The sequence below is a fragment of the Microcebus murinus genome, chromosome 7, assembly GCF_040939455.1.
Source record: "Microcebus murinus isolate Inina chromosome 7, M.murinus_Inina_mat1.0, whole genome shotgun sequence".
NCBI lineage: Eukaryota > Metazoa > Chordata > Mammalia > Primates > Cheirogaleidae > Microcebus > Microcebus murinus.
The window spans coordinates 99,033,708-99,049,127 of record NC_134110.1 but is presented as its reverse complement, the minus strand read 5'-3'; the positions used below and the strand labels follow the sequence as shown (position 1 = coordinate 99,049,127).

At 35.4% G+C, this 15,420-nt stretch overlaps 1 protein-coding gene across 1 annotated transcript in view; it reads right to left on the bottom strand.

The window, feature by feature from the left end:
• LOC105884903 (uncharacterized) overlaps nucleotides 1–15,420 on the bottom strand; it is a 119,855-nt gene that overhangs the window by 12,451 nt on the left and 91,984 nt on the right. Inside the window, exon 16 of the mRNA XM_076005346.1 lies at nucleotides 1,533–1,710. Within this exon, the coding sequence (XP_075861461.1) occupies nucleotides 1,533–1,710 (178 nt within the window). The remainder of the gene's footprint in view (nucleotides 1–1,532; nucleotides 1,711–15,420) is intronic.

Genomic DNA, 15,420 nt, shown 5'->3' with positions numbered 1-15,420 from the left:
ACACTCAGAAATCCCACTGGGATTCTCTTCTTGTGAAAATGGGAAAATACTACTAGAAACTGTATTTTGAAGAATTGTTGATGCTTTCATACCCTTCCTCAGAATTCCTAGGATTCCTAATGCTCCAATAAAATTTCTAGAGCAATGTCTCCTGTATTCTTGACCTTGCTAAAAATAGGAGGTTGAAAAGAGAAGAAAACACAATCCATCCATGCTCTAATAATAGAACTAAATTATAGAGACTATAAAGATGAATGCCTTCATTTCTATTGGATCTGTTAGTACTAATACCCAAGTTGACAAATGTAGCCTTTTATTGTCTCTCTGTTATATCTTGCCACAAATAACTTTTCTTCTTCTCATTTCCTTTTCTAAGTATTGCAATCTCTTATTTCTCATGGTTTCTTCTCTGCTCCCTTCTTTCCTATTTCTCCTTTCTTCCTGCACTGCTATTTCTCACTGTTCTTCTTCTACTCCACCCTTACCCTTCTGCTTGATTTCAAGTCGTCTGTTCCCCTGTGGAGCTCCAGCAGCAGATGGCACGCCCACTTTGTTGAGTAGGAGTGCCATTCTGTGCCAGCCTGCGGGAAGACAGAGGGTGGAGGGAGGGGTGGTAAGCATGTCAGCAAATTAAGGTATACTAGCCCAACAATTTGAAAAATTTTAAATATAGCAACTAAAGGCTGAAACAGAATTGATACAGATATAGCAAAGAACAGAGCCAGCTATACCATCATGTTAAATTGAGCCAATTAACATTCTTATTTTAAGCTATCTTCTGTAGGATATTATACACACACACATAAAACATAGGTGGATTCTGATAAGAAAAGAGAAGCTAAATAAAAGTCAGACTAAGAAAATCACCTAGATTTTGACTGAGCCAAAATACATGGAACCACATCAGGCAAAAATTAGCAAACTAAACTTCAAGATGACTTAAAAACACAAGAGTTACTTCATTAACCTTTGAGTTCAAGCAAATACATCTTAAGATTAAATTGCTTAAATAAGCTCCTCAGATCTTCACTTCAATTTGCTAAAGAACCTGAACTTAGATATGAGAGAAACCAGTTTTAATGTTTCCCTGAGACTTTTTACAAATTCAATTTATAATCTAAATCCCATTTGTGTTGATCTTTATTCCATCTCTTTTTATACCATGAGCATTAAAAATTAATAGCAATGAAGCTCAGAATATATCTAACAGCCTCATCCCTCTCAGTGTATATGCACATATACTTAGAAAACAAAATACTCAAATATATACATGCACACACACGAATGCATATACATACAATTTAAAAAGTTATAAAGGAGCTCGATGTAGCAAAAACCCTATACCTAACATTATCTGAATATTTCAGACAAGTGGTCTTCATTATGTTTTTCTTCCATTGCTTTTAGAATTATAACAAACAAAAAAGCCTAACAGCATGGTTCGTTCAGTAATAATGTGATGAAATTATCAGTAACTATACACAAACCATCATAAATCAAACCAAAATCAAAGTATCTCAGAGTAAACATACATTGGATAACTTGTGGATAGAAGCAAACATTCTCATCTTTGGTATAAATCACTGGTTTTGCCTGTCCATCTGACTGAAGTCCAACAAACAACCCTGGGCTATCTGTAGATTCCAGGCTTATAGATGCATTTTCCAAGTTCTTCTTAATTTTAAAATAACAATCAGTATCTCCTGTACCCTGCAATCAATACAAGAAGATTTCATAAATGAGAGAAAACACAAAAGGACAGAATTTAAAACCTGTTACTTGTAAGAATTTAAGTTTGCTTAATTTTCCAGTAAGCATGATAAATCTAGAATCTTTTTGCATAAATTGTCCTGTGTGCTTTATCCTGTTCTATAACATCCAGAAAGAGAGACCACACAATGGGCTGCATACAAGGACATACACCTTTAGACAAAGTGCTCTGAATCACAGAGAAGCTTCCACTAAGGAGAATGTGTATGCTGTATTTCCTTTCAAAGTTGCTCACCTCTACATGTGAACAAAGAACATTAAAATGTGAAATTTTCCTTTTATAAAGTACTCTAAAAGTGATGGAACGGTGGGCAGTTCTTACCATAAGTCCACTTACATTTAAATATAAACCAATTTTCTGTGCTATTCTGCATGTTCCAGATTAAATTTTCATAAATAGCATATACATAAATTACCCAAAGATGATATAGGAAAACATTTAAGAATTGGATGCCTAGCAGTAATCTACATGTCCTTCGATCATTTGAACACCTTTCCCTTCCTAAAGGCATTTATAATCTAATATTAGAAAATATTTTGCCTTTCATTGCTTTGAAAGTTTCTCTTATATTAATAGAATTTCAGAGCTCTAGTAAATGAGTTTTGTGAGAATAAGTTAAAATTTACAATAGCAATTACTGTTTTATTTGTAATAGAAAATTATATTCTGATCTCTGCTCAAATGTGAGCTTCTTGTTGATAAGAACCAAGTCTGTCTATCTCTCTCTTTCATTTTATAAATATAAATTAAGCAACTTTTCTCTCTTCCATTCTTGTTATGGATACAATGAGACTGTGGCCTTGATTTGTTCATGGCAAAGTAGAGAAGATGACCACACATATAGATAATAATAAGCAGAGCAAGGTGGCTGGGGTGTGGGGATAGGACATTTCAGAGAGAAGGATACCATGAACAAAGGCAGGGAGGCAACAGGCAGCATGGTATGTGATGAACAAGGATCTTAATGTTGCTGAACAACAGAGACAGGAAGATTAGCCTCAGTTTGTATACAACACAGGGAGTTTTGGTCTTATTTTAGACCATGGGAGCCACTGAAGAATTTTATGGACAGATCTCAAATTGCTTATAGGACATTTCTTGGATGCCCTTCTAATACCTCTCTAAAAGAAAAATCTCATTATTTACTCAGTTGGTTATGTACTCCTTTGTAGTTTTCTAATACCTATCAACAGAACCTCAAGTTCCTCCTATTCTTCAAGTATACAGTCTTGGAGCTCCTTATTACTTTTTCTTTTTAATAAACTTTATTTTTTCAAAGTTTTAGATTTATAAAAAATTGAGAAGATATTAATACTACAGAGTTCCCATATACCCATACCCATTTCCTCTATTATTAACATCCTATATTAATATGTTGTATGTTATAATTAATGAATCTATGATGATATTTAATATATTATTAACTAATATGTTATTCAAATTTCCTTAATTTTTACCTAATATCCCTTTTCTGTCCTGGATCCTATCCAGAGCCCCACATTACATTTGGTAGTCATGTCTCTTTAGGCTTCTCTTGGCTGTGACAGTTGGGTAATATATGTATGACAGATATTACAGACTCATAGACTCTCCTTCCTTTTAGTGACCTTGACAGTTTTGATGAGTAATGGTAAAGAATTTTATAGAATGATCCACTATTGGAATTTTTCTGATGTTTTCCTCATGATTAGATGGGGGTTATGGAATACTGGGAGGAGGACCACAGAGGTAAAGTTGCATTTTCATCACAACAGCAAGCATACATAATTTATAACTGCTGATGTTGGCCTTGATCATCTGGCCAAGCTCTGGGCCAGCAGAGCTTGCTAGATTTCTCCATTATAAAGTTACTCTTTTTCCCCTTTCTACACTGTACACACAGGAAGGAAGTCACTATGCTCAGCGCACACCTAAAGAGTAAGAAGTTGTGCTGCAACATCCTGAAGGCAGAGTATCTTATATAGTTTATTTGTAATTATTCTACCAAAATATTTGTTTCTTCTCTCCTATTTATTTATTTATTCAATCATTTATTTATATCAGTATACACTTGTGAATATTTATTTTATACTTTAGGTTATAATATAATATTTCTTATTTTGTTGCTCCAATTGTTCCAGCTTCAGCCCTTGGGAGCTTGTTCAGCTGGCTTCTGTGTCCCTTTGACATACCCCCATTAATAGGAAAGGCGGCAAGAGGGAGAACAGCCAAGGGGGGAGAAGATTTTGATTTTTTGTTTGTTTGCATTTTTTTGTCTGTTTGTTTAGTGCTATCTTAACTTTCTGGTGCCACAAGATGCTCGAGCTTTATCTTGTATATTTTCTGTCACAGAATCAACTATTTCTCCAAGGAGCCCTGGCTCCTTTTATTGAAGAATAACATTAGAAACCAAGATCTGTGTACTAGGTCTGCTTGTTGTTCAGGGGTTTTGTTACTTCTAGGCCCTCTTATCTGATAAAGCAAAAATATGTGTTTATCCTAATCCACATATATACATATTTATAAATATTTCTATATGTAACCATCCATATCTATATTAAGCCAAACATGAACTTATACTCATGTCTCCAATTCTAATGGATTTCCATGGATCCATTAGATCATTCTATGAATTATTAATTATTTGGGCTTATTTTCCTTGCTTACCTGTAAACTCCCACTCCAAGAGTAAGAAATCTGGCTCCTACCATCTACCATTCACTTACTTGTTTCATTCCAATATACGTATATAGTATCATCAGAATTGTTAACACTTATCACCATGGGAAACAACTTTATCAACCAGAGTACAGGTCTTATGTGCAATTCCCTTTTGCCTTCAGTCTTATCCACTTCATTCATTTCCAAAGATAATTAGGTCAGCATATTCTCCACCATCCCCTTCATAGAAGATCTTTTATACATTTGTATGAATGTCTCATCATCATCTACATTCTTGTCTCAGACTTCCAGCCCTCCTAAATGATATTTTTATTTGCATACATAAAGGTTCACTCTTCATACTTTACAGTTCTATGGGTTTTCACAAATGCAAAATGTCTTGTATCCACTATTACAGCAGCTTACAGATTAATTTTATTGCCCTAAAGATACCCTATTCTTCACCTATTCATTCTATCCTCCCTTCCTTCAAACCCCAAGCAACCACTGATCATTTTATTGTCTCTACAGCTTTGTATTTTCCAGAATATCATATAATTGGAAATTGTATAATATGTAGCCTTTTTACACTGGCTTTTTACACTTAGCATTTAAGTTTTCTCAACGTTTTCTCATTGCTTAAAGCTCACTTCTTTTTATTCCTGAATAATATTCAATTGTATGGATGTACTACAGTTTATTCATTATCTACTGAAGGACATCCTGGTTGTTTACAGTTTGTGATGATTATGAATAAAGCTGATATAAACATTCAGGTGGGAAGGTTCAATTCTGTGAAAATTATAAGGTCTGTTTCTACATTCATTGTTTTTGCATATGGACATCTAATTTTTCCAGCACGATTTGTTGAAAAATCTATCCACTAGGTTGAATCAACCAACCCTACCACTCTCATGGCCCTCCTTCTGCTTCTGAGGCCCGGATCAGAAATCTTGCTTCTGGCTCCTCCTCAGTCCAGGCTCTGAATTCGTTACGTCAGAGCCCAAGACTCTATCTCTATGCCTCCAGAGCTCCCATTAGGCCCTGGACACTGTCCTGAGATTCTGGCACTGCACTGGGACCCCCAAACCACACTCCAGAGCTGCCACCATTGCCACAGGGCCAGCAAAACTACTCCAAAGTCCAATGTCCTGTCAGGGACACCCCTGTGAGTAGAACATAAACAAAGAAAAAATGAACTTAAACTGAACTCTAGAACAAATGGGCCTCATTGACATGTACAGAAAGTTCTACTCAAAAACCACTGAATATACATTTTTCTAATCAGCTCATGGGCCATTCTCTTAGACTGACCATATTGTAGGCCACAAAGCATGTGTAAAGAAATTTTAAAAAATAGAAATTATACTATGCATCTTCTCAGACCACAATGGAATAAAAACAGAAATCAACTTCAACAGAAACTCTCATCTCTACAAAAAGTCATGGAAACTAAACAACCTTCTGCTGAACAATTATTGCGTTAAGTAGAAATTCAAGAGGGAAATCAAAGATTTTTGAAATAAATGATAAAGGAGACACAAGTTATAAAAATCTGAGGACACAGCTAAAGCACTCGTGAGAGGATAATTTATATCCATCAATGCCTACATCAAAAATAAAGAAAGATCACAAATAAACCATCTAGTGAATCATCTCAAAGAACTGGAAAAGGATGAGTAAACCAATCCCAAACCCAGCAGAAGAAAAGAAATAAAAAAGATCAGAGCAGAACTAAATGAAATTTAGAACAAAAGTATATATACAGAAGATTAATAAAACAAAAAGTTAGTTCTTTGAAAAGATAAACAAAATTGACATGCCTCTTGCTAGATTAATGAGAAGCAGAAAAGAAAGAACTCTAATAAGCTCCATCAGGAATGAAAAAAGCAAAATTACACCTGATGCCACAGAAATACAAAATATCATCTATGAATACTATACAAACCTCTATGCATATAAACTGGAAAACAGGAGGAAATAGACAAATTCTTAAAAACACACAGCCTCCCTAGCATCAATCAGGAAGAAACAGAATTCCTGAAGAGACCAATATCAAGTACCAAAATTGAAATACTAATAAAAAACTATCCAAAAAAAGAAATGTCCCAGACAAAATGCTTTTACACCCAAATTTTACCATACCTACAAAGAAGAACTGTGCCTATCCTGAAGAAATTATTCCATAACATTGAGAAGGAAGAAATCCTCCCCAGTACATCTTATGAAGCCAAGATTACCCTGATACCAAAAACAGGAAAGGATGCAACAAAAAAAGAACAGACTGATATCCCTTATGAATATAGATGCAAAAATTCTCAACAAAATCCTAGCAAACCGAACTCAGGTACTTATCAAAAAAATAATCCATCATGACCAGGTGGGCTTCAGTACAGAGATTCAGGGATGGTTCAGCATATGCAAATCTATAAATGTAATTCACCATATCAACAGAAGCAAAACAAAGACCATATGGTCCTCTCAATAGATGCAGAAAAAGCATTCCACAAACTCCAACACCCTATTATGTATGATAAGAATGCTTAACAAAATAGGCATAGACAGGACTCACCTAAAAATGTTACAAGCCATATATGACAAACCCACAGCAAACATCATACTGAATGGGGAAAAACTGAGAGCATTCCCAGTGAGAACTGGAACTAGAGAAGGTTGCCTTTATCAATGCTTCTATTCAATATAGTGCTGGAAGTCATAGCCAGAGCAATCAAACAAGAAATAAAGGGTATCCAAATGGGGCCAGAAGAGGTCAAACTATCACTCTTTGCTGATCATATGATCTTTTATCTCAAAAATCCCAAAGATTCTACTATGAGACTACTGGAATTGATAAGCCAATTCAGCAAAGTCTCAGGTTACAAAATCAAGGTATAGATATCAGTAGCATTCCTATATACCAACAACAAACTGAGAAACAAATCAAAGACTCGATACTCTTCACAATAGCAATAAAGAAAATAAAATACCTAGAAATATATTTAACTACAGGGAGAACCACAAAACACTGAGGAAGGAAATAGCAGAGGATGTAAAGAGGTGAAAAACCATAGCATGCTCATGTGTCGGTAGAATCAACATTGTTAAAATGTCTATACTACCCAAAATGATCCACAGATTCAGTGAAATCCCTATTAAAATGCCAACATAATTTTTCACAGATCTAGAAAAAATAATTCTATGCTTCATATGGAACCAGAGAAGACTCTGTATAGCAAAAGCAATCTTACACAAAAAGAACAATTCGGGAAACATCAATTTATCAGATTTCAAGCTATACTACAAGGCTATAGTAACTAAGGCAGCATTACACTGGCACAAGAACAGAGACATAGACCAATGGAACAGAACTGAGAACCCAGAAATAAAATCATCCTCATATAGCCATCTAATCTTTGACAAAGAGGACAAAAATACATACTGGGGAAAAGAATCCATATTAAATAAATGCTGCTGAAAAAACTAGATAGCCACATATAGAAGATGGAAACAGGGTCTGCACCTTTCACCTTTCACAAAATTAAGTCATGGTGGATGACAGACTTAAACATAAGGCATGAAACTATAAGAATTCTAGAAGAAAATGTTGGAAAAATTTTTATAGACATTGGCATAGGCAAAGAATTCATGAAGAAGACCCCAAAGGCAATCACAGCAAATAAATAAATAAATAAATAAATAAATGGGACCTTATCAAATTAAAAAGCTTCCGCACAGCCAAGGAAACTACCATGAGAGCAAACAGACAACCTACAGAATGGGAGAAAATATTTGCATGTTACACATCAGATCAAGGCCTGATAACTAGAATCTATATAGAACTCAGGTAAATCAACAAGAGAAAATCAAACAACCCTATCAAAATTGGCCAAAGGAAATGAACAAAGACTTTTCAAAAGAAGATAGACTAATGGCTAACAAACATATGAAAAAACGGCTCAACATCTCTAATCATCAGGGAAATGCAAATCAAAAACAATGAGGGCGGGGCGCGGTGGCTCACGCCTGTAATCCTAGCACTCTGGAAGGCTGAGGTGGGCGGATTGCTAGAGGTCAGGAGTTTGAAACCAGCCTAAGCAAGAGTGAGACCTCATCTCTACTATAAATAGAAAGAAATTAATTGGTTAACTAATGTATATAGAAAAAATTAGCCATGCATGGTGGCACATGCCTGTAGTCCCAGCTACTTGAGAGGCTAAGGCAGCAGGATTGCTTGAGCCCAGGAGTTTGAGGTTGCTGTGAGATAGGCTGATGCCACGGCACTCACTCTAGCCTGGGCAACAAGGCGAGACTCTGTCTCAAAAAAAAAAACAGAAAAAAAAACCACAATGAGATATCACTTATCTCCAGTGAGAATGGCCTTTATCAAAAAGTCCCAAAACAATAAATGTTGGCATGGATGCAGAGAGATAAGAAAACTCATATACACTGCTGGTGGGACTGCAAAGTAGTACAACCTCTGTGGAAAGCAGCATGGAGATACCTCAAAGAGCTAAAAGTAGAACTACCATTTGATCCAGCAATCTCATTACTGGGCATCTACCCAAAAAGAACAAAAGACATTCTATAAAAAAGATATCTGTACCAGAATGTTTACAGTAGCACAATTTACAATTGTAAAGATGTGGAAATAATCTAAGTGCCCATCAATACAAAAGTGGATTAATAAAATGTGGTATATGTATAGCATGGAGTTCTACTTAGCCACAAAAAAACAATGGTGATATAGCACCTCTTGTACTATTCTGAATAGAGCTGAAACCCATTCTGTTAAGTGAAGCATCCCATGAATGGAAAAACAAGCTCCACATGTACTCACCATCAAAGGCATTAACTGATCAATACTTAAGTGCATATATAGTAATAACATTCATCAGGTGTCCGGCAGACGAGAAGGGGGAGGAGAGGATGGATTTATACACACATAATGGGTTTGGTGCGCACCATGTGGGGGATGGAGAGCCTTGAAGCTTGACTCAGGTGGGGCAAGGCAATATGTATAACGTAAAAATTTGTACCCCTGTAATATGTTGCAATAAAAAAAATTTAAAGTAAAATAAAATAAAGAAGCACATTTATGGTCAAAAAAACCTTAAAGAAATGTAAGGGTCATTTAGAGAATTTCAAAACACACCAGAGATCTTCAGCAACAGACTGAACCAAGGAGAAGAAATGATCTCAGAGCTTAAAGACAAGACTCCTGAGCTAACCAGTCAATTAATGAGGCAATAAACAAAAAAAGATGGAGTAATCACTTAGGTCGATATGGAACTATGCAAACGGAACTAAGGTATGAAGTGTAGGTATCCCTAAGAGAATATAAGAATACTAAAAGCATAGAAAATCTAATCAAGGAACTTATCAAAGAAAACTTCCCTGGTATTGCCAGAGATCCAGACATCCACATACAAGATAGTCACTAAACACCGGGAAGATACATAGCAAATAGGCCACCTCCAATACACACAGTAATCAACTGGCCAAAGCCAAAATCAAGGAGAAAATTCTACAAGCAGCAAGACGTAAGGAACAACTGACCTATAAGGGAAAAAACATCAGGCTAATAGGAGAATTCTCAGTGGAAACGTTACAAGCCAAAAGGGAGTGAGACCCCATCTACAATCTTCTCAAGCAGAACAACTGCTAGACTAGAATTTTGTATCCTGCAAAACTAAGTTTCACAATTGATGGGGAAATTAAGTCTTTTCCAGACAAACAAACACAGAGGAAATTTGTCATTACCAGACCTGCCCCACAGGAAATACTCAGAACTGCATTATACTCAAATGACAACAATACATACCCACCAGTAAAAAACTACTCAAAAAACTAAAGCTTATAACTACTATAAAACAATACCATAGTAGAAAAACAAAGCAATAAGGTATTACCCAACATGATGAACAGAAGAGCATCTTACATATCAATTCTCTCTATTAACATTAATGGTTTAAATGCACCATTCAAAAGATATAGGCTGACTGTGTGGATGAAAAAAAATGCAACCCAAGTATCTTCTGCCTCCAGGAGACACATCTTAACCTCAAAGATGCACACAGTCTCAATGTGAAAGGATGGAAGATAATATTCCATGCAAACACCATTCTCATATCAAATAAAATTGACTTTAAAGCAACAACAGTAGATAAAGACAAAGATGGTCATTATATAATGATAAAGGGAACAATTAAACAAGAAGACATAACAATCCTAAGTATTTATGTACCTAACACAGGAACTCCCAGATACATAAAACAAATTCTACTAAAGCTAAGCAAGGAAATTAATAATAGCATCATAATTGCCAGGGACTTCACCCCACTATCAGAGCTAGACAGATCATCAAAGCAAAAAATAAATACAGAAGCACTAGACTTAATTGGGACCCTAGAACAAATGGACCTAACAGATACTTACAGAACATTCTACAAAAAAATATTACTAAATATACATTCCTCTCATCAGCACACAGGACATTCTCCAAGACTGATTGTATCTTAGGCTACAAAACATATCTCAACAAATTTAATGAAAGCAAAATTATGCCATGTATATTCTCAGACCATAGTGTATTAAAACTAGAAATAAATTTCAAGAGTGACAATTCCAAAATCATGAAAATTAAATAACCTGCTACTGAATGATTACTGGGTCAATAATGAAATTAAGATGAAATCAAAAGATTCCTTGAACTGAATGACAAAGGGGACACAAGCTACCAACATCTACAGGATGCAGCAAAAGGATACATAAGGGGAAAATTCATAGCCTTACAGACCACATCAAAAAGTCGGAAAAATCAAAAATTAATAACCTAATATTAAGTCTCAAAGAGCTAGAAAGGAAAAGCAAACCAAACCCAAAGCCAGCAGAAGAAAAGAAATAACGAAGGTCAGAGCAGAAATAAATGAAATGGAAAATAAAAAAATATCTAAAAGATCACTGAAACAAAAAGTTGGTTGTATGAAAAGATGAACAAAATTGATAGATCTCTTGCAAGATAAATTAGGGATAGAAGAGAAAGGACCCAAATAAGCTTAATCAGAAATCAAAAAGGAGATATTAAACTGATAGCACAAAAATAAGAAACTTCATCCATGAATACAAAGAAAATCTCTGTGTACATAAACTAGAAAATGCAGAGAAAATGGACAAATTCCTAGAAACACAAAACCTTCCAAGGCTCAAACAGGGAGAAACAGAACTTGTGAAAAATCAATAATGAGCAGTGAGGAGATTAAAGCAGTAATAAAAAGTATTCCAACAAAAACAAAAGCCACAGACCAGATAGGTTCACAGCCAAATTCTACCAGACCTACAAAGAAAAACTGGTACCTATAGTACAAAAATTATTCTATAACATTGAAAAGGAGGGAATCCTCCCCAACTCATTCTTCAAAGCCAGTATCACCTTGATACCAAAGCCAGGAAAGAACACAACAAAAAAATCAAATTATAGACCAATGTCCCTTATGATTATAGATGCAAAAATCCTCAATAAAACATTACCACATCAATAATAAATCAAAAGAATAATCTACCATAACCAAGTGGGCTTCCCCCTAGAGATGCAAGGATGGTTCAACATATGTAAATCAATAAATGTGACTCAGCACATAAACTGATGCAAAATCAATGACTATATTATCATCTCAATAGATGCAGAAGAAGCATTCTACAAAATCCAGCACTCTTTCATGTTAAAAACCTTCAACAGACTAGGCATAGAAGGAACATATCTCACAATTATACAAGCCAAATATGACAAATACCGAGCCAATATCATACTGAATGGGAAAAAGTCAAAAGCATTCCCATTAAGAGCTGAAACAAGACAAGGATGAACACTATCACCACTACTATTCAACATTATTGGATGTTCTAGCCAGAGCAATCAGGCATTAGAAAGAAATAAAGGGTATCTAAATCAGGAAAGAGGAGGCCAAACTATCGCTTTTTGCTTTCAATATGATCTGGTATCTATTATAGAAAACCCCAAAGACTCCACCAAGAGATTTTTGGAATTGATAAATAAATTCAGCAACATCTCAGGATATAAATCAATGTATGCAAATCAGTAGCACTGCTATATACCAATAACAGCCAAGTTGAGAGTCAAATCAAAGACTCAATACTACTCACAATAGGTACAAAGAAAATCAAATACCTAGGGATATACTTAACCAAGGAGGTAAAAGATCTTTACAAGGAGAACTAAGAAACACTGAGGAAAGAAATTGTGGATGACAGAAACAAATGGAGAACCATATCCTGCTCATGGTCGGTAGAATTAACATTGCTAAATGTCCATACTACCCGAAGTGATTTACAGATTCAATGCAATCACTACAAAATACCAATAGCACATTTCACAGACCTAGAAAAAATAATTCTGTGCTTCATTTAGAAACAGAAAAGAGCCCAAATAGCCAAAGCAATCCTAAGTAAAAAGAAAAAGAAAAAAAAAATCTAGAGGCGTCACATTACCAGACTTCAAACTATAGTATATGGCTATAGTAACCAAAACAGTATAGAATTGGTACAAAAATAGAGACATAGACCAATGGAACAGAATAGAGAACCCAAACAAAACCATCTACCTACAGCCAACTGACCTTTGACAAAGCACACAATAATGTACACTGGGAAAAGGAAACTCTATTCAATAAATGGTGCTAGGAAAACTGAATAGCCACATGCAGAAAAATGAAACAGAACCCCTATCTCTCAACACTCACAAAAAACAATTCAATATGAATTAAATACATGAAATCATAAGAATTGTAGAATAAAATGTGGGAAAAATTCTTCTATACCTTGGTCTAGGCAAAAAAATTTATGACTAAGTCCCCAGCGGCAATTACATCAACAACAAAAATAAATAAATGGGACTTGATTAAATTAAAAAGCTTCTGCACAGCTAAGGAAATAATCAACAAATCAAATAGACAACCTACAGAATGGGAGAAAATATTCTCAATCTATATATTTGGTAAAGGGTTAATAACCAGAATCTACAAAGAAATCAGCAGGAAAAAAAACAACCCCATTAAAAAGTGGGCAAAAGACATGAACAGAAGTTTTTCCAACAAACATATGAAAAATACTCATTGTCATTAATCGTAAGGGAAATGCAAATTAAAACCACAATGAGATATAACATTACCCCAGTTAGAATGGCTTTTATTAAAAAGTCTAAAACCAGTAGAGGCTGGCATGTTTGCAGAGAGAAAGGAATGCTTATACACTGTTGGTGGGACTGCAAATTAGTACAACCCCTGTGGAATACACTGTGGAGATTTCTTGAAGAACTAAAAGTAGACCTACCATTCAATCCAGCAATCCCACTACTGGGTATCTACCCAAAGGAAAAGAAGTCATTTTATCAAAAAGATACCTGCACTTGAATGTTTATTGCAGCACAATTCATAATTGCAAAGATGTGGTATCAACCCAAGTGCCCATAAATTCATGAATGGATTAATAAAATGTGGTATATGTATATCATGGAGTACTACTCATCCATAAAAAAGAACAAATTAATGCCTTTTGCAACAATATGGAAAGAACTCGAGACTATGATCCTATGTGAAGTATCTCATGAATGGAAAAACAAACACCACATGTACACTCTAATATATTGGAACTAACCAGTGGGCACACAAGTGCACAGAGGGAAGTAAAAGTCATTGGAAATCAACAGGTGGGAGGGAGGAGGAGGGGATGAGCAAAAATCCACCTAATGGGTACAATGAACATTATTAGGGGGATGGGCACATTTATAGGCCCAACCCAAGTCATATATCAAAAACATTTGTACGCTCTAATTATTGTGAAATTTAAAAAAATCTCTGCTTCACTGCTAACCCAATTATTATTATCTTCTGAACAGAATAAGAATTTATTTATTTATTTTTATTTCAGCATATTATGGGGGTACAAATTTTAAGGTTTCGAATAATGCCCTGCCCCCCCACAAGTCTGAGCTTCAAGCATGACCATCCCCCAGACAGTGCACATCTCATTCATTATGTATGTATATATATACCTGCCCCCTCCTCCCCTCTCCCACCTGTCCAATACCCAATAAATGTAATTCCTATGTGTCCACTTAGGTGCTGATCAGTTAATAACAATTTGCTGGTGAGTATATGTGGTGCTTGTTTTTCCATTCTTGGGATACTTCACTTAGTAGTATGTATGGGTTCCAGTTCTATCCAAGAAAATACAAGATGTGCTATATCACCATTGCTTCTTAGAGCTGAATAGTACTCCATGGTATACATATACCACATTAATCCACCCATGTATTGATGAGCACTTGGGTTGTTTCCATAGCTTTGCAATTGTGAATTGTGCTGCAATAAAATTTCGAGTGCAGGTGTCTTTTTTGTAGATTGTCCTTTGTTCTTTTGGGTAGATGCCCAAACGACTGCTGGATTAAATGGTAGATCTACTTGTATCACTTTAAGGTATCTCCATATTTCTTTCCACAGAGGTTGAACTAGTTTGCAGTCCCACCAGCAATATAGGAGTGTTCCTATCTCTCCACATCCACACCAACATCTATTGTTTTGGGACTTTTTGATAAAGGTCATTCCTACTGGAGGTAAGTGATATCTCATTGGGGTTTTGATTTGCATTTCCCTGATGATTAGAGATGCTGAGCATTTTTTCATGTTTGTTAGCCATTATTCTGTCTTCTTTTGAAAAGTTTCTGTTCGTGTTCTTTGCCCACTTTTTGATAGGGTTGTTTGATTTTTTCTTGCTGATTTTCGTGAGTTCTAAGTAGATTCTAGTTTTAGCCCCTTATCAGATGTGTAGTATGCAAAAATTTTCTCCAATTATGTAGGTTGTCTATTTGCTTTCATGACTGTTTCTTTGGCTGTACAGAAGCTTTTTGGTTTGATCAGATCCCATTTATTCATTTTTGTTGCTGCTGTGATTGCCTTTGAGGTCTTCTTCATAAATTCTTTGCCTAGGCCAATATC